The sequence below is a fragment of the Mycteria americana genome, chromosome 2 (assembly GCF_035582795.1).
Source record: "Mycteria americana isolate JAX WOST 10 ecotype Jacksonville Zoo and Gardens chromosome 2, USCA_MyAme_1.0, whole genome shotgun sequence".
NCBI lineage: Eukaryota > Metazoa > Chordata > Aves > Ciconiiformes > Ciconiidae > Mycteria > Mycteria americana.
Window position 1 is genome coordinate 16,937,998 of NC_134366.1, and position 19,489 is coordinate 16,957,486.

The window sequence follows — 19,489 nt, forward strand, 5'->3', positions numbered from 1 at the left end:
CACAGTGCTAAACTAAGACCCTGTTTATGAATATATGATACTGTTATGAATGAATGTGTGCCCAAATGAATTATCCATAAGAGATAGTCATGCAACTCTGCTTATTGCTGAGGGATGCTAGTATAAGTTGTCTTACACCTTCCAGATACAGCTATTTGGTGGGGAAGAAAAAAGGCAGGAATTCTTGTGATAATTTAAGTGGAGCAAAAGTATCATAGTCACAACATTTCTGTGCGAGACTGTCAGGTATGTGTAATGTCAAGTATTGGAGTAGGGTCAGCAAGATAAATATCAACAGTATGAACAGAATAAAGTGAAGCTGGAAATACTAAGGGAGAACGTCTTTCAAAGACTTTGTGTTGTATACCTGCATGCTCACAGTTGGCTTTGTAAATATGTAGTTAAATATTCAGCACATGCTCTTTTTGCTCTCTGTGTAGGAAATTTTTTGGGGGGTGTTTAAAAATTCCACCTCACCTCTCAAACTTTGATCTGTTATTGGTATTTTAATAAGGTGAAGTCAAGTTTAACAGTTTGACATATGGTAAGAATTAGATTTCGTCTTCATCTTACGGGAAGAATATTTGTTTAGCATTTGTCTAGTGATTGATATAACCATATCTTTTTTTTGTGCATTGTTTTGTGACTTCATCACTTTTCTTCCTTTTTCTCATCAAGTCATTTTGCCAAGGGGGCTCAATTCCTGAGCTCTTGCTCTCGCTGCTTTCTTCTTGGAAAAATGCTCTCAGTCGTCGACCTGCTGTCACCTATGTAAACTCTGACCAAGTTTCACCTATCACTGTATGTGTTCTTGTTGCATGCCTCTTGTCACTGTAAGGCTATTTGCCACTAATCTTGAAAGTAAATTTGAATTTTTCCAAGGCTTAAGTTTTGTCCCTTCATAACACCTTGTGTATCCTATTTCTGAAAGTCACCCAAGGTGCAAATTAACACAAGTGTATTGCAATAATCCTGTAATTGTTCTAATGGAATAAAGTAGAAGGAGTATTTGGTTCATCAGTGCTAGAATTATAATCCCAAATTTGCCTACTATTTGAACCACTAGTGTCTTGACTAAAACAGCATGGTATGGTCAGTTTTTAACACATATTTTATGTCTAATTCTTTCTAACACAGCTAATTTAGGATGTTTGTAAGGTGCCTATGATGCCTTTGATACAGTGATGTACATGATGTTGGTTAATTCTAGCTATGATTGGAATACACAAAAATGTAGATGTTATGCATAAAAAGCTGAAAGGAAAGGAGCTCAAGGATGTTCTGGCTATATGCCACATACAGAAAGCTGATGTAAATTTGTAGGACTCTTTATATATAATTTAAGCATCTGTAGTTAGTCATGTTTTGAAGTGTAGATGCCAAGCATAGAAGTGCTGCTTATCAGAAACTGATAAAATGTTTGGAGCTAATATGGTAGCTTGTTCCTCAAGGTGGATGAGGAAGAATTTAGGTAATGATACTACTGTTAGAAGAAGCAAACAGGCTTGACCGGTTGTATAATTGTTTTTTAATATCACTTTCTCAGCACTCTTATCAGAATCAAACTAAAGCTTTCGTGGAAAAAAATCATATGTGAAGGCATTAAAAGCAATGTTTCAGTAATCTGACTTCTTGAGGTCTTAAAGTGTTGATGATATTTAAAACTATTTTGGTATCTTGGCTTGTATTTCCTGAAGAGTAGAGAGCGAGCTATATGTTTTGAGTTTAGTTAAGATGCCTGAGACTCCTAGAATGACTGTTTTGATGACCAGTACCTTAATTTTTTTTTTTCCCCTGTAAGGGGGAGTAACTGTAGGCTTATTCAATTAACCTTGTGCTAAAAATGACGCAACTGCCTTTTCTTTGTCTGTCAAACTCATTGCTATGTATGTGGAAGCCTGAAACAGATAATTTGTACACAGTTTGGTATCATTTAAAATGCTACTTTCTATAAGGAAGTCTGGATTTTTTTAATATGTCTTTTCACAGAAATTTGTATTTTCAGCTGTTGAAAGAAGGTGTCTCAAATTTGGTGTGAATGAGTTGTAATAGCTATTGCCAAATTTTAGGGATGGGGCTTCATAAAACACAGTAAATGGTAACTGCTTAGAAGGATTAATCTGTCAGCCTTCTGTAATAGGCACATGTCCTCAGTGTCAGGTACAGTGGTGGTAAACCAAAAGTGGGTAAAATTCTCAAACATCAAGGAAATAAATGCTCTTCAAGGTTCATCTGGGCAAACTCTTGTTTACTGTGTTACAGCACTGTGTTCATAGCCAAGGATGTTATATGTACATTACTACAGTTCATCAGTATTGCACAGCTGATTATACAGGAGCTCAGATGATTATCATGAAAACTATTTGGAATGGAAATACTCCTATCAGAGTCTGGCTTCAAAAAACTTCCATCCTTTTGCTAATGACAATAAGGAATATCTTTATATTTTTCTTTTTTTGTTAAAGCTGTAAGTTCTGAAGCTCCCTTACCAGCCGTGAAGGAGCATCTGTCCCCTCAGCTCTGTTTCTGCAGTCCATGCGTGGATGAGGAGGACTTGGAATTAAAATGTTCTACCCAACTCTAATTAGAAACAGAATTATGAGAATGGCAGGTGTCATTTGTACATCCAAAGTCTTCCAATAAATAACATCCAGTTCTGTTTCCAAAAAATGCTGGAATATATCACAATACAGACTGCGTGGCTTGTCCTGAGGAGGCTTCCAGGACTTGGAGAAAACTCCTGGAAAGATTGAAAAGGCCTTCTATTTATTGAGGTCAGCACACATCTTTGAGGCAGTCCTTAAGCTACGCAGCATCTATGTCTGAACTACACCACCCCCCCCTCCACCCCTTCTTTCAAAAAAGTAGAAGTTATCTCTGCCATAGAAATATCATAAGCACATCCCATGACTACACTTTTTTCCTAGAAAAAGCTGTCAGAAGTGACTCTAGGACAGCTGGCAACACCATGTGTAGATCTCTCCCTCTTTCTGTCTCGCACTGCTGTCCTTTCTAAACTTCTCAGACAGCTCAAAAGAGAAATCCAGTAAGAAGGTGTCTGCTCAGTAAGAATTGAATTTATCCCAGCCAGTGCTGACTTGGCAGTGCACTCTGTTTTGAGAAAGCAGACTTTATGTCTATGTGGCAGCAGATGCTAAAGGGATAGGTTTTCTTCTTACTGCTCCCAAGAAAACCTGCATGCTTTCAGTATGGTTCGATTGCCTTTAGCTAACCTTTGTGTGCAGTGCATCTGAGCAGCCCTGTACAGGACTTGCTCCTGGAAGCTTTCAAGGAGGGAAATGGCTGCTGGCATCTCCTTGTCATACACCCAGGAGCAGGAAAGCTCATAGGAGAGACTGAATGCTAAACTTGGAATTTCCTTGAACAAAGAAGTGAAGTTTGTGATGAGTATATAATACGTTGGTACATCAGAGGAGCTTTGCAGAGAGGCCGGATTGTTTGCATGGGCTTCCCCATCCTTGGATCTCTCACAATGGTTTGGGTACTGCTTGTGCGAAGGAGCAGGGGAAGACTTCCCCCCCCCCCCCCCCCTTCTGAGAAATTTAGCTTCTAGTTTTTGGTTTGTTCGGTGCTGAAGGGAGTCAGGCCAGAAACATGGGTAGAGTGCAAAGGTGTTTGAGGTAGTACTGCGATCGGTCAGGCGGGGAGTTTAGCAAGCTAATGTATTGGAGGGCTCTCCTTTTGGTCAGAACAGCAGTGACTGTTACATTTTCTGTTGTTGTTTGCTGATTTCGTCTGTAACAGGTCATCTCCTGTGCTCCTCAGCAGCATCTGGGCAGTGTGTAACGAGTCCCCTCCGATCCCGCAGAGGACTTTGACACTAGTCTCCTGCGCTCTCCAGTGCCAAACTCTATAAATTGACACACACCCACACACACACACCCCAACACACAGCAAGGCTGTTCTAGGCTGTCAGGAAGCGTGTGGCTGGGGCACTTGGCTTGTAGGTGAAGCAGTTACGTGAATCTCTCTTAAACAGGCAGCTGCTGCATAGCTGCCCATGACTGCGAGAGCCATAATGGCCCAAGGATTGTTCCTGTGGGCTCCACTGCTGAGCCGGGCCTCTCTCAAAAGCTCCGCTATAATGAATAAGAAATGTTCTTGGATGAGGTATCTGAGAATTAAGTTAGAAAGCGGAAGGGTTTTTGGGTTGTTTTGTTTTGTTTTGTTTTTTTTCCAAGTGCTAGTTGGCATTGGGTAAATTAGAAATATTCCTGTCTGATATTTCACGGGTAAAATAAAGAAGTTAAGATTCTGCTTTCTATTCAGCACCTTAATTGCCCTTAGGACTCAAGGCAGGGATATTTTCCAGTGGTAAACAGCCTTTCTAAAACACAATTAGCATTAATTAACATCCATGCTGGGAATTTAATCAGAAGCAGCAGATTAGTTCTGTTTTCCGAACTGTTTTTTCTCCCCTTGGATATGGCTGTACAGGCTGGAAACTCGTGTTCGCAGCAAGGAGCTTGTCCTGGGGCTTACGTCCCCCCGAGCTGTCACACGAACAGCATTCGCACATCAAAGACTTTTTAAAGAAATAGAAAAGAACCTTTCTGATGGATCAGATGCTACAAGCTTCCCCTAGAACTACAGCATTAAATTTCTGTGCTACAACCAAGGGACTTACAGCTTTCCCTGTTCCATGTTTTACTTATTTTACTCGCAATTAGAGCTTTTTTTTTTGTATGGGTCACTGAATTAGTTTCCTTGAGGAATGATATTTCAAAGCTATGGAATGATATTTCAAAGCGATGTGGTGTAGGTTGAAACCCTAGTAAAAGTACTTTATTTTAAAAAATTGTGATACCTAGTATAAATGTAGAAGTAGTAGGTAAAAATAGCTCCCTCATGTTTTCCTCCAAATTGTTTGAAGGGTTACTTGTGGGTTAAATGCTTTTGTTTTATCATTTCGGTTATTTGCTGTTTGTTTAGTAGCTAGACAGTGAAATTGAGTTCTGTTTACTTGCTAGGATGTGCTCTGGTATTGCAATAGAAGCACTACAGAAAAATATAAAATAATGTGAAAAGAATTGTTGAAAAATATATACATATATATACACACACATGAAATATATATATTATGAAAATGTAAAAATGGAAAGTGCTTTTTCAGTGCAGGAGGGATGTGATTCCTGTCTAGTAAAGCTACTATTTCTGGTTTGATTTTTGGTTTTATATACAACAATTAATTAACTGACAGAATGTGTTTTGGTTTTTTTTTTGTTCAGTTACTTGTTAGCCAGTTTTGTTTAAAGCTTGGGACTATCTTGACTAAAATCAAGCTACAATCAAATGCTGTATGGACTTCTACCATTTGTGATAGGAAAAAAAGCCCTGCTGGAGTCTGGCTGGGATTTAAAGTTATGGAATTTTAAGGGCTTTAAGCTGAGCAGCTTTTAATAGGCATGCTTAGAGGATGTTTTGTGTGTCGTGTTTGTTTGGTTTTTGTTTTTCTGGTATCATGCCTGTTGATTTGTGGCAAAGTACTGTATTTGGATTAAGTTGTATAGACTGTAAATAATGTATATTATATTTAGAGGATTGCAAGACTGTGTACCTGTTAGGAGTTTGGTTTTAAGTTTGTCATCATTGTTCCTTTTTTTCCAGAAGTTTGGTGTCAATCAGTCTAAGCCAGAATTTACAGTGGATCTCAAAGGGGCATTGATTGACTGGGCCTCAAAGGACAAATCCAGCAAAAAGAATGTTATTGAGGTGAATTATTTTATTTAAATGCAGAATTCTATGTACTTTAATGACTTAATAATTTTTTTTCTAAACTTAAAATAAAAAACTTTGAGTTTTCTACATTTCTTCCTGCTCAAATGTAGGTGCATCTTAGTACCTGCAAGAAATGTTCATTTTTAATATGTCTGTATGGGATATGCTTTTAAATTTTAAGCAGACTGTTATTTACTGTTTTCACTGGTAAGTGAGTGGCTATATATTATCTAAAAGTTATGCCCGGGAGAAGTTTAATTTGATTTAGATAATTTCATTTTTGAATTCTAGTGTGTTTATCAATTCTGATGATATCTGTTTTTATTTCTTTAAAGCTAAAAACCCGCCAAGGAACTGAGCTCTTAATTCAATCTGATAATGACAGCTTTATTAATGAATGGTATAAAGTTCTTAACTATACCATCAACAATCAGGTATGTGTTTGAATTGTGAAGGCTCTATTTTCAAGGTAATGTTATTTAGTAAAATAGTTGGTGTAATGACTCCTAGTGCTTCACATACATCTTCAGTTCCTGATTTTCTTGAGCATGGGCAGGAGGTTGAGGATATGGCAGTTCTTGGTGGTGACAAGTGAAATATAATTAATAGTGGCAAAGGAAGAAGGATGGTCCACTGGATTAAGAACCAGGTGATGTGGGCTGACCTCCAGCTCAGAAATGAACTTCCTTCTGTGGCCAAATACTTGTTCTGTCTCAGAGACCTGAAAGGTTCTGATAGAGAGGGAGTAAAGGGGGGAGGACGGCCAAGGGAGTGCTTCATGACATGCATTCATCAGCATTTGATACTGCTATTCACTTAATAAGGCTGCACTAAAGTGCAAATTAAAAGCCCTGGCAAATACTGTATTATCTCTTCTTATCAGACAGCACAATGCCAACTATTTAATCAACAGAAAAAGCATTTGCTCTTGATATTGGCAAACAAGATTTACCATCTTTGAATTCAGAAGAAGTTGGAGGAGATCTCGGAGAAAATAGTCCTCTCATATCAAGTTGACTATCTACTATCTTAGGGAAAATAGTCCTCTCATATCAAGTTGACTTTGTGTGTATTCTTAATTTTTGTAGTTACAGGCCTGGTTGCTGCCCGTAAGCAGCATTTATGTTGCTTTTGATGTCAGTCAGTGGCCTTCATTTCTCTTAGCTCTGGTAGTGTTTTCCACATATGGGTGTTTTCACCCAAACACAGCAGGCTAATATGAATGGTTTAGTTTCTTTCTGAATGCTCATGGTTTAGGCTGCTAATCTTCTCCCGTCTCCTGGTATGAAAATGTCATGACCTTAGGGAAGGTTATGATCTGGTCATAACCAGGCAAGGCAGTCACTCAGTGATATCCTTCTCCTGTCTGCCCCGTGTAACACAACTGAGGCCACTTCTTCCCTGCTTAAGTATAAATGAAGATGGAAGTGCTGAGGTTTAGCTGAGATGAGAGCAAGGTATTAAATGTTAGGTGGAGGAAGTGAGTGGTGGAACAGGGAGAGTTTATCGCCACTCCGGAGCATTGGTGATGCATTACTGCTGGGAGCTGGTAGCCAAGTGACCTAAGATTACAAGGGAAAAGTTCAAAATGTATGTTACTACAGTACCTGATAATTTGGAGCACTGAAGCACCTGATAATTTGGAACACACTATTTGGCTACAAAAATCAGTCAGATCTGAAACAAACTTCTAATTTTGAGAACTTTATGGTAATAGTAGCTGTGAGTCTTTTTCCCAGGACAGCTATGGCTAGTTCTAGTGTGATGAGATCTTTCCTCAAAAGAAGGTACAGCTTGGATTCTGGTCTCTTTGCTCCTTCAGGCTGCTGTTGTGGCAATATACTGTACAAGAGGAATAGCTATCTGCAAAGGATGTGGCTGCTCTGTTTTACATACATACAGAAATTTCCAAGTTATTAGATTAGACTTGTTCCATAATACAAACTAGATCCCAGGTGATGTTTTCCAAAGCACTTCATGTGTTTTTAAATTTAACAGCCCTAAAAAGCTTTGAGGCCTCTTGAAGAGAGCACTGGCCAAATAGTCTCAGTGGCAGAGGGGATCCTTAACGGGGACATTATCACACAGTTGAATATATTGATCTTTGATATGTAAAAAGGCTATCCAAAGCTTCTGAAAAGCAACAGGGAATGAGGATTGTTTAAAGCTAATGGTAACCCTTCAAGTTAAAGTGCAACTTAGTCAATGAAGCCATGGTTCTGCTCATTCAGCACTCTGGAGTATGCAACCTTGCCTTATTGTTTAAAATGTCCTTCCTTGTAACAAAAGACACTGCACTGTCAGATTTTTGTAACTGCGTAAAGTCAAGTTCACTTTAGTAGAAGTGAAGTAAGAAATACACAGTTTTGGAAAGGAGTATATTGCACTGAGAGCAGAGGAAGTTTCTTTTCCTATTTACTGATATGTCTGTAGTCATGCATGGTATGAGGTATGAGGCTGCAGGTGGGCAGTGTCACAAACTCTGGTATCTGCCTCTGCACTACATGATCCACATTTTCTCTTGACTCTGTTTGATGAGAATATGCTGAGAGAGCAGTAACACAGGCCGAGGATTTTAGGCCCTGATGTATTTATTTTCTCAGAATGAATTCAGTGTATGTTTTGACAGTGGCAAAATTTTCCAACTGGCAATTCTATTTTCTGTCACGGAAAATTCTAATTACAGAAATTAGCAATAGGGTAAATACTCTAGAAGTGTTTTGTAGACCCTGTTAGTCAGGTGCTGCTGTAGCAGACCATGTAAATGAAACAGCTGATGTTTGTTACTGGGTTTGAAAAAAAACCATGAATATTGTTTATTGGTTGATGTAATGAAGTTTTATCATGAAAGGCTGGTTGTGCTTTGTTCAGTGTCCAGCAAAACTTTCTTTACCAGGTCTTATGATCAAATAGTGTTTCTCAAAGTTATTCACTCTGCTAGTGAGAATGGTATTATCTCTGAAGATATTTTTACAATCTAGAGTTCAGGAAAGAACCAACTGAATATCACTTATAGGGAAGAAAATGTATATTGTAGAACTGTCTACAGGAAATGTGTTTGTTAATGCTATATTCTGTGAATTGGTAAACTGACCACTGTATCTTCTTAAATCTAATAGGTAGTAGAGTCCGATGAAGCATTAGAAGATGATATACCAGATTCCCCTGGGGTGGAAAAACAAGACAAAGAGAAAGACAATAAAGACTCTAAGAAACTTCGTTGTGAGTTGAAAATTTTCCGTTAATTGATTTTAGCGATGCCTTTTTTTTTTTTTGCATCTTCAGTATTATGTGTAAATAGAGAAAAATTCAGAAGGACAGTTAAAAATGAAACTACTCAAGTTTGGAAACGGGCTTTGATATAGTTCATTCTACATCTTGATGCCAGTTAGTTCCATGTTTTATTAATCATACTAAAAAAAAAAAAAGGCACCAAATGTCTTTAGCTCCTTCTGTATGACACATGAAAAATAGGAGAAAATAGACAGTAATGAAATGGATTATTTTCAAGGTATTGTCAAATGTACAGAAGTAATTAGACCTTTTTTTTCTGACTTTTATAAATGGTTTTGTATAAAGATCCTTTTGTCCTTTTCCATGTTCAAAAACTGATTAGAATTATCTTACTTGGTTTTTGTCTGTGGTACAGCATCTGTAAATATTTGCACTATTAACTTAAACTGCAATTTAGCGAAGTTGCTAATGAGGTTATATTGGCTCATTTAGAGAAACTAAACATTTTTAATTACACCTTCAGAATTTTAGAGTTTTTAGAAGTTTTTTAAAGAAGTTTTTAGAAGTTTTTAGAGTTAATTTTTAGAAGAATTAGAAGAAAAGAAAAAATTAGAAGAATTTAGAAGAAAAGAATTTTTAGACGTTTTTAGAGTTAATTTTCGCCATAGAAACTTCTTCCTATGCACAGAAATATATTAATCAAGCAGACTATTCTGTGTCTTTGACTTCTGGGCCTTATATGTAATTTGCAACAAAGTATTTATTTCTTTTAAATTAATGAAAGGCAGGACTGGCTTTGAAACATAGCTGTATTTTTAAAATTCCACATCAATTACATATGTAAGCTACCACTTAGTTTCACAGGCAAACTTGGTTTTACAGGTTTTGTGACAGGGTTGTCTCTTGGTCGTTTGAAAAATGGATGCTATTTTCAAGGAGTTTCAAAAAGTTAAGGAAAAAACTTTAGATGCAATGCAAATTTGAATAGGTTTTTCATGTGGTTTTGAGCTTAATTTTTTTTTCTGTTGGTTCCTTGGCAGATAAATGCAGTGTTGGTTCTGTGGATATTCACACTAAATGCATTTCTTTTCAGCAGTGAAAGCACCTAGCAATATAGATTCTACAGATCAGAAAAAGACCAAAACAAAGCTCAAGAAGTTTCTTACACGGCGCCCTACATTACAAGCTGTCCGTGAAAAAGGCTACATTAAGGGTAAATGAACCTTTTTAACAAAGGAAATAATTTGAAAAGCTGAATTTAGGAGTTCATGTGTAAAATGGGGTTAAAATGGTCTAGTTTTAGAGTAAAACACATGTGTATGGCTGGTTTAACAAAAGTCTTGAATGTATAGTGGAACTGGTGATTGATTGTCATTCTTCTGAGCACTGCTACTAGCCACTAAACTTCACAGAGGATGTTCTCTACCTCAGCTCATTACTGGCAAAACTGCAGTGAAAATGGGAGGGCCCAGGAGCCTGTTTGGGCTTGGAGTGCTTCCTAGCTAGAGAGTCCATTTGGTCTGCTGTTCTGAGCTGGAAACTTCAGATAGCTGATAATCATTTGTGCATACAAGGGGGAAAAAAAGTCCTTTGGGTACAAAGCTAAATGCATGTGCTCATCTGTTTCACAAGGATGTTTTAGTCTGAGTGGAACCAGACAATCATGTGCCATCTCATAAGAAATGAAATATTTAGGCAAACCAGGATGAGGCTAAAGGAATCTTAACTTAAACATCTTTTTTCCCCAAACCTTTTTTTGAATGTATACATTTTTTAATTGTGTCACAAACAATGAGTCTTACAGATATTCTTGAATCAAACTTATGAAAGAATTGATTTTCATTTGTCACACTTGTAGAAACTTTGAGAGAACAGTATTTGCACAGGTTTAATGCATTTGTGTAAATTATTGACTTGGTACTCACTGTAAAACTTCATTTATTTATTTATTTGTATGCTTTAGCAGGACTTGTAGGTGGTGCTCTACTAGGGTCAAAATAGCATATGGGTAGGCAAATACCAGACCAAATCCTACTGTGATTTGCCTAACTACATACTTTAACAGGTGTGCTTCTGTTGCATGTGGTGTTTGATATATTTGTGTATCTGCAAATATAACTTAATTGTAAATGATGAATTTTTTGTTTGGGATAAGGAGGCATTATTCCCAGACTTTGACGTTTTGCTCTGCTTTACAGCTTAGTATTCATGTCATGGCTCAGTGACGTAACTTCTGACATTAGCAACAGTTAACGCTAAGCCAAGTTTAATTTGTACATGTGCATGCTGATGATTGGATTTTTAATAAAGACATTAAGGAACGGAGAGTTTGTTTTTATTTAAAAGCATGGTGTAAAGTTTGAAAGTTGGATCAGTGCTGTACAGTTTTACATTTACTGTATGAATGAAAAATACAGAAGTCTATTTAAAAGCCCAGTGTACTTTTGTGGCTGCTACAGAACAAGCTTAGTAAATGGAAAACTTGGCAAACCCAGTATAAGCAGAAAAAAAATATGAAAAGTTCTAGAAAAAAACCCACTTGAAACAGCATGCACTAAGCAGAGAAGTACCTGTGGTAAAGTTTCATTACAATTTCGGAAAAACAAAATTACAAAAGTTACTTTAAGATGAGAGGAAAACATATGATTCCTGTATATGTGGAAATTATTAAAGTCAGAGGCAATTGTAGCAAATCAGTTTATGTGCTAGTATTTTCTTGTGCTACCTAATCTGCATTGCTTTACCTGCTACAGCTGCGTGCTAGCCTGGCTTTCTACTGTGTGGGCTTTTGCAATTCCTTGCTACTGATTCTGCTTAGACAGCTGGCTGCATGAGTAGCAGCACAGCAGGACTAAGGTGTTTTGGGGCACTGGCCTTGTAAGCATACAGCTAATAATACCATTATATGCCAGTTTTCATGCTGTATAATTGGTTTGGTATGCTGTTTGGATTTCCCAAAGCAGTAGTCAGATGCAAGTGTTGTTAATGAACCTGCTTAAATTACTAAACATGAAAAATGGGCTAGATGCTATGCATGATGCAAATGCAAGAACAGTTTCTCTTACATAAACTCTGAAGTAAGATCTACTAGATACTGTGAAGACGGCCACTTACATACCTTATTTAAGAGATTAAAATAAAAAAACCTCACAAACTTTCTTTCCTTTAAGAGTGGGAGCTTTGCCTTTCTATGTCAAGACCCTATTTCAGTCTCATGCATCTGAATAGGGGAGGTCATCTATTATTTGGGCATCTTTGATGAAAACCATAGAAATGGGTCTGAGAGAGATTTTGGTGATAACATAACCTGAACAAGAGGAGTTAACATGTTGCTGAAATACACTAAGACATTACAAGATTTTGTTTTCTGCCCAGGCTGATTTTCATTTTTTTCTCCAGTTTATGATGGAAGACGCTCCCCCTGGACTGCGTAGTTTTGAAAACAAAAACTCAAAATAACCTTTGTCCATAAATATCTGTATTTAGATTCCAGCCTTGCAGCCAGGTTGCCTATGCATAGTCATACTTGCATCCATTCAGAGCTCAGTGATATAAAGGTCTGTCACTTACAAATCCATGTCAGAACTTAAAAATGTTAAAAGTTAAAGACTCTACATTAAAGTAAATTAATATGTAATGCCGGGTTAAACAGTAGGTGCAATGAAAGATGAAATTTTACAGGGCTTTTCCCCAAGCAATGCCAAAAGCTTTCACTTTGGTTAAAGTTTACTATCTTTATTCAGATTTTTAACAAAGATTACAGTAAATGTATTTTGAACTCAGAACAGGAATGGAGTGTAGCAGGATATTTAAATCCATTAAATTTCTCATTACAGTAATGACTATATGACTCTTATAAGTATCTTCTGGTGGATTAAAATAATTTCAGTAGCAAAAGTTCCTTACTCAGAGACTCACATTTGGGTAACTGCTGACACTCTTTCTTACTGGGAGCTTTTTCTTGCTGGGAGCTGCTGAGAGCTCTTTTGAAAACTTTCCTATTTTCCCTCTAATACTGTGACAATTGTATCCAGTAGTCTTTGCCCTTTGTAGAGGTTTGTTTTAACCTGAACTAGTTCTGTCACTTGAGTCCTGTTCCACTGTAAATCAGTCTCTTTACTTGGTTCCAGATCAAGTGTTTGGTTCCAATCTCACCAGCTTGTGTCAAAGAGAAAACAGCACGGTGCCAAAGTTCGTGAAGCTGTGCATTGAGCATGTTGAGGAACATGGTATGGTGAAAATTTTTTGTTTCCAAATCTCTCTCTTGCTCACCACCCTATCTAATTTTAAACGTTAAATGCTGTAGATTTCTTCAGGGAAAATGATCTGAAACCTGTATCTGTAGATAGCAATGAGTTTTCAAGAGTGGGGAGGTAGGTGGGATCCAAAATGGGGAGAGGGGAGGAAATCTTATACCTGAGAAATTGATCTGCTTCAATATCTTTCAAGTTGAGGAAAAAGCAGGATAGCCTTCTGGCAGCAAGGCTCTAAGGAAAGAGGGATTACCAATGATAGAAGAGCTCAGCCCATCAACAGTTTTTTCAAGATGAAAAGAGAGATAGACTGTCAAAATGTGGCTGCTCATTTTTGGCATGCTAACAAAATCACTTATATTAAGACTTCCTTGAAACAAACTTCTAGGAAAAAGTCATGTTCCTGCTTTGTATATGCTTTGACTGCCAGAAGACGAGTCTATCCGTTTGATGCCCTTCAGCCAGTTACACCAATTGCTATGTGAAGTTTTATGCAATTCTGGAGATTGAGTCAATATGTGGACACTGATAACGTTTGTTTGCTTTCATTGAAAATAAGTCTCTCCGACCCAATAACTGAGAAAATTATATGTTTGAAAGCTACATGTGACATTCTGGGTTGTCTGATGTAAAGGACATCTTCACATTTTTGTTGACAATATGTTGGTTGTGACTCCTGACTTGACTGTAGTCTGTGCTGGTTTTCTTGCTTGTTTCTTGCTGTTGTCATTGCCCTATCTCTTGGAAAAGATGACTGAGAGGGGGTTATGGAATATCCATAATCATCATTCAAATATATACCAGTCTGTTAATCTGAGAACGTTCTCTTGAGAAGCAGGGTAAGTGTTACAGGAGAATACTACATGTGAATTTTAAGGCATCTTCCATGGGAACTTCATTTAGGATTTTGTTGCAGCCTGTAGTCCTTTCTCAATGCTGCTATCTTATGGCCTGGAAGGGGAAAAATAACTGCTTCCATTGCCTTACTCCAGTTTGACAAACTGCCACCTTGCTTGTAACAGCAGGCCTTTATTCCATTTGTGATCTGCAGTTTGTGAGAAGGGGGTTATTTTGCTTTGTTCTTTTTTTTTATTTTTATTTTTTTTATTTTAAAGACAGGCCTGCAGTGAAGATAGTGGTGAAGTTTTCCTTTTTTAAATACATGAGGGGAAGCTGACAGAAATGAACAGCTTTTTTTTCCTCACTTCTCCAACTCTTCTTCCTACTGCCAATACACTTCAAATCAGTTCTTTCTGTAAAGGAATGACTAGTGGATTATGGGGAAAAGGGATATGTCAGATGGTGCTGGTAACTGTGCTGTGTTGCATCAGACAACTCCTTGAGAAGCTACAGGGACTGCAGGTATTCTGGCAACACTCACCCTCTCAGTGGCACTGACTCACATGCTGCGTTCAAGTAGCGTTTCAATTAAATTCTTTACCTCCTAATCACTTCTGAGTAACTGCAGTAGCAACCACAGAGACACAGTTTTTTTTCTGGTTGAGTGTGCAATGCTGTAAAGGCAAGGGCTGTCCACTTCAGTTTTGTAGGCTGTTGGGTAGTGATGAGTGTGCATGCACAGCATTCCTTCTCCATGCAAACCTGGTCACTTGACAACTTTGAGATGCTCTCTATGCATGACTTGATTTGATTTTTCTTAACCATACATTAAACAATTGAACATCCACAAAATACTTGGTTCTTGCATGTTGGACTCCCATATACCCCCTGGTCACCCACCAAGAGCATCTTAAGTGAGGCACCTTGCCTCACTTGGAGCTGTTGCCTCACTACTGCTGTTCTACTGCGTAGGAAGTTTTAGAGATTACTTTGAGCTTGACGCTACCAAACCTGTGTCAGCAAACTAAACCTCCTCTGATATGCCCTGCCCATCAAAAAAGCTAGTTTAACTTTTTTTTTGGTTGAACCGAGTGTTCTTTATTACAAGGTGGGTTTCTTCTGTTTTTAATTTTGCTGAGTAGACCTATAAAGAAGCAGCCTAATGATTGCAGAATTCATACATGTGTAAGGTATTAAGATGGATTTATCCCTTTGTTTTAGGATTAGATGTTGACGGCTTATACAGAGTTAGTGGCAATCTTGCAGTGATACAGAAGCTAAGATTTGCAGTCAATCATGGTAAGCTTCCTTCAACTGTATTATAACTGCCTATATTTTCAGATTGTTGAAGTTCATAGAAAGCTCAGGAAAAAAAACTTTCTTAATGTATAACTGCAGTCTTTCATGAGAAATGATTGTCATCTTCAAAGTAAAATTATTTCAGAATTGCAATATTTAGTGTGTAATATACATAATTTGAAAAACCTAGGATCCTGGAGGTTTGGTCTTACATGGAGCATAGAGGCATTGCTAGAATGTAATTCTAAAGAAAGGTGGTAAGAGAATTTGAGGGGGGGGGATTATTTCAAACAAAATAACTTAATACCTTATGGAAAACCAGTAAGCATATTAAGCTTCCACTAGCATTAAAATTGTAAGTTTAATGGTTTTTAGTGAGATTTGCTACTGCATTTTAGTATGGGGGTGCTTAGCTCCTCTTTGCCATACTCTGTATAAAACCCTTTCATGTGGCTATATCTTAGTGTTTTGTTCAGTGGGAATCAATAGGCAGCTTGCAACCAGGAAGAAGACAGTAGCCCATCTACAATCTGATCTCTCATTTCCTGATTGACAGGGTCTAATGGTAAATTTTGTGTTATGTCAGCAGCTTCTATTCCCCTCTGGAAAATGCCCTTGGTGTAGGGGAGCTGCATGTAGTGCAGTAGGCAAGAGTTTGGCTACCTCTGTCTGTGGTGGTTGAGTTTTTGTATCCCCTTTCACGCTGCTGCAGCTCTTGTATCCCAGCAGAGAATGGATTGAATTGGAGTAAGAGTCTTCACTGCTTTAAAAGCAATAAGTACCAAAGAGTAGTTAAGTTTGTTTAAAAAAAAAAAAAAAGAAAAAAAAGCTTTTATAGTTAAATTAATAACATTATTCATTTTTCTCTCTCAGATGAGAAACTAGACTTGAATGACAGTAAATGGGAAGATATACATGTCATCACAGGAGCTCTAAAGATGTTTTTCAGAGAATTGCCAGAGCCGCTGTTCACTTATAATCACTTCAATGACTTTGTCAATGCAATTAGTAAGTCTGAAAAACATGCCTGTGCTTTTTGTATAAGTTCTGCTCAATATGTACAATTCAATTATCTTGGACAGTAAAAAGAATGTTTTGGTTATGAACGTCTGGAAGGCCTACCTAAATTGCCTGTCAGTAATGCATGGTCCGGTCAGGAGGTGGCAGTATTTTATCTAATATTAGCACTGCAAAACATTCGCTTTTATTCCCAGTCTGTTAAATTTTATGCTAAAGTTTTAAACAAAAATACTGAATTTTTGTTCTACACCTCATCTTTTTGCAGAACAAGAACCAAGGCAGCGTGTCCATGCTGTTAAAGATTTAATCAAACAGTTGCCAAAACCAAATCAGGACACTATGCAGGTACTCTTTAGACATCTGAAGAGGTAAGTAGCAGATAGAAGGAAAGGCTTTGTATTGCTGATCCTCCCTTAAAGCTAAATAATCCAATTAAAAGTACTAGGTGACTGTTCCCACTGCATTTTTCTTGCCTATATTGGACTTGATGAAAACAATATATCAGTCTGTATACAAGCTTGCAGAGCACCAAACGGACTTCAGACAGTATGTGTCATAGTTGTTATGTTTACTGCCAAGTTCTTATCTTAGAAGGATTGTGAGAGGATCGGGAGTAACATTTCAAAACAAAACTTTTCCGTAGAGAGGGGAATCACAGCAGCTGTATGTCCTAATAACAAGACTACTCATTACATAAATATTGTGAATAGTCATTTGCTTTGGACTGTGTCTTTTTCTTGTCATCCCATTACTTTAACACTGATAAGTCTCTCTTTGTGTATTTTTTTTTCTCTTTCAGAGTTGTAGAAAATGGAGAAAAGAACCGAATGACCTATCAAAGTGTAGCAATAGTTTTTGGTCCAACCTTATTAAAACCAGAGAAAGAGACTGGTAACATAGCAGTCCACACAGTATACCAGAATCAGATTGTAGAATTAATTCTACTGGAATTGAATTCCATTTTTGGACGCTGACATTTTTCTTGGAGTAGAAACTGGAAGTAATGGGTTGGCAACAGTACTCCATCAGAAGGAAAATCTCTCGCTGTATATGATGTATTATGTTTGTGGACCAAGCAGCAACTTGTTTTTTGCACTTTTGGGGAGGGGAGAAACAGGAGAAATATTTGACCACTTTAATGCAAATTAAAGACAACACTTTGGATTTCTTTGAAAAGTTCAATGTAAAAAGTGAATTGAAAAGTTTATAGTTTGCCGGTTTTTAAGTAGCATTGGAAAAATGTAATATAGGTTCATACACTGGATTTCTTGGAGCATAAAGCTATTAATCTCAAACTGGATAATCTGGAATTTAATCATAAATTTTTTCCACTTGATAGGGGAAATGTCCTACCAACTGGTGTGGAAAAATTCAGTAAAGTTACATCTTAAGCTTCTGTATTACAACCTACACAGATCTGTATGACGCTTTTCCAAGGGGTTTCTGCATGCAGTGACTGTCTTAAACTTGTGCTAACAGTTTGGTTTAGTTATTCAAATCTAATTTGTCACTTGATATCTGCTGTCCTTCCCCCCCCCCCCCCCCCTCCCCTTTTTTTTTTTCTTTTTTTCTTTTCTTTCCTTTTTTCCCCAGCAACCTTTCTGGAACTTCTTAGTTGCTTTATAGAACAGCACACTATTTCAAACACTGAACTTGTAAGAATATCCAGCAACGGATATTTGTCTTGTGGCATAATAGAAGTCATATTTAATAAACATGTTCATTTTTTTCCAGGGTATTTCCTGAGCTAAGTTTTGTGTTATACTGATTTAAAGCTAAAATCCTGAGTAAATACCAACTGTAACACTGTATTGAGTTCTTCATATAATGCTGTGGTAGTGGAAGTTTAATGTAAATACAGGCTGTCCTTTTGATTCTTGTACATAATTCCTGTATAGTTTAAGAACATTTTAGTCACACATTTCTAATCATGGGTAGATTAGCTACAGTAGCGTAACGTTTCCAGTGGATGTCTGGGTTTCAGCAGGGAAACAGGTTATGGGGAGGGAGGGGGGACCTAACTGTGTGCACTTTTAGATGTTAATTACATTTGCGGGCAAATAACTGTAATGCAAATGGTACTGGAGAAATACTGAGTGTGCTTGCTAAATTGTTAATGCACTACAAGAGGAGCCTTTTAGGTTATTTAATATGTACAGGATACATTAGAAAAATGTATTATGAATTCTAACATCTACAAATAGTGAAACTCATGTTTTGATAGATAGATATTTGATGGAGTCCATGATGCTAAATTTAAGAATTTCTTTTTACTTTAATGTAGAATAATTTGTAAAATTGGTTTTGAAAGATTTTGTTACAGGGAACATGGTCTGCTGAAGATTTTTTTAAATGTATTTTTCTAGACTAACTGCTGTATCTGACATATTTGTTATGTCTAACCTGAATAAAGAAAACCGTTACTTCTTTTGGAGTTTGCCGTTCCCCCTTCAGACAACATGAACCCCCTTTAAACAATAAGACCGATGTATCTTACCGCTTAGCATGGAGACTACTTGTGGCAAAGAGCTGTCGTGCAGGATTAAAAAACAAATGCTTACATTATAACCTGTCAATTTTAGGAACTTCCAAATTCCTTTCTTTAACAACTTAAATTCTAACATAAGGTTCAGAGAGGGCAGAAGTGATTTATGGATATAAATGTGCTATCTTTAAAACATCCCAATTTACTTGGAACCTACTATACAGAAAGCGGATACATTGGGGAAACAATTGTATTTTGCCTGTGATCTGTTGTATACCTTTCACAACACGGTTCTGGCTTACAGCAAAGGGGATGTGTGGTGAAGTACTGAGGTGTAATCAGATGAATGGTACGAGAATTTCATGAGCATAGGGCTTGCATGAAAAGCCTTCGGAGATAAAAGAGAGAAGATGAGTTACCTTGTGGCTTTCTCGCTGTCTTCTTGTGGTAATGGTGAAGTCTTGTGGTTTGTTGCAAAGCAGCCGGGGTGAGAGTTGCGATAGCTGCATCTCAGCGTTGTGCTGTCAGCCTCCTGGCAGGCTGTCGCACCGGAGCAGCGCCCAGCGGCAGGTGTGCCCCAAGCTACTAGAAAATGCCTACGAAGTTGATCTGTTGCTGT

General features: G+C 37.5%; 1 protein-coding gene across 11 annotated transcripts in view; it reads left to right on the plus strand.

The window, feature by feature from the left end:
* Positions 1-18,814, plus strand: part of ARHGAP12 (Rho GTPase activating protein 12) — an 80,757-nt gene extending 61,943 nt beyond the window's left edge. For 7 of the 11 annotated variants that reach the window (XM_075492514.1, XM_075492521.1, XM_075492522.1 and 4 more), the window contains 9 exons: positions 5,629-5,733; positions 6,075-6,173; positions 8,859-8,961; positions 10,067-10,186; positions 13,104-13,202; positions 15,288-15,365; positions 16,239-16,373; positions 16,651-16,753; positions 17,185-18,814. In XM_075492514.1, coding sequence (XP_075348629.1) covers positions 5,629-5,733; positions 6,075-6,173; positions 8,859-8,961; positions 10,067-10,186; positions 13,104-13,202; positions 15,288-15,365; positions 16,239-16,373; positions 16,651-16,753; positions 17,185-17,359 — 1,017 coding nt within the window. In that variant the 3' untranslated portion in view covers positions 17,360-18,814. The remainder of the gene's footprint in view (positions 1-5,628; positions 5,734-6,074; positions 6,174-8,858; positions 8,962-10,066; positions 10,187-13,103; positions 13,203-15,287; positions 15,366-16,238; positions 16,374-16,650; positions 16,754-17,184) is intronic. The other 4 variants (XM_075492518.1, XM_075492523.1, XM_075492525.1 and 1 more) reach the window with 2 other exon arrangements.
* The last annotated feature ends 675 nt before the right edge of the window (positions 18,815-19,489 follow it).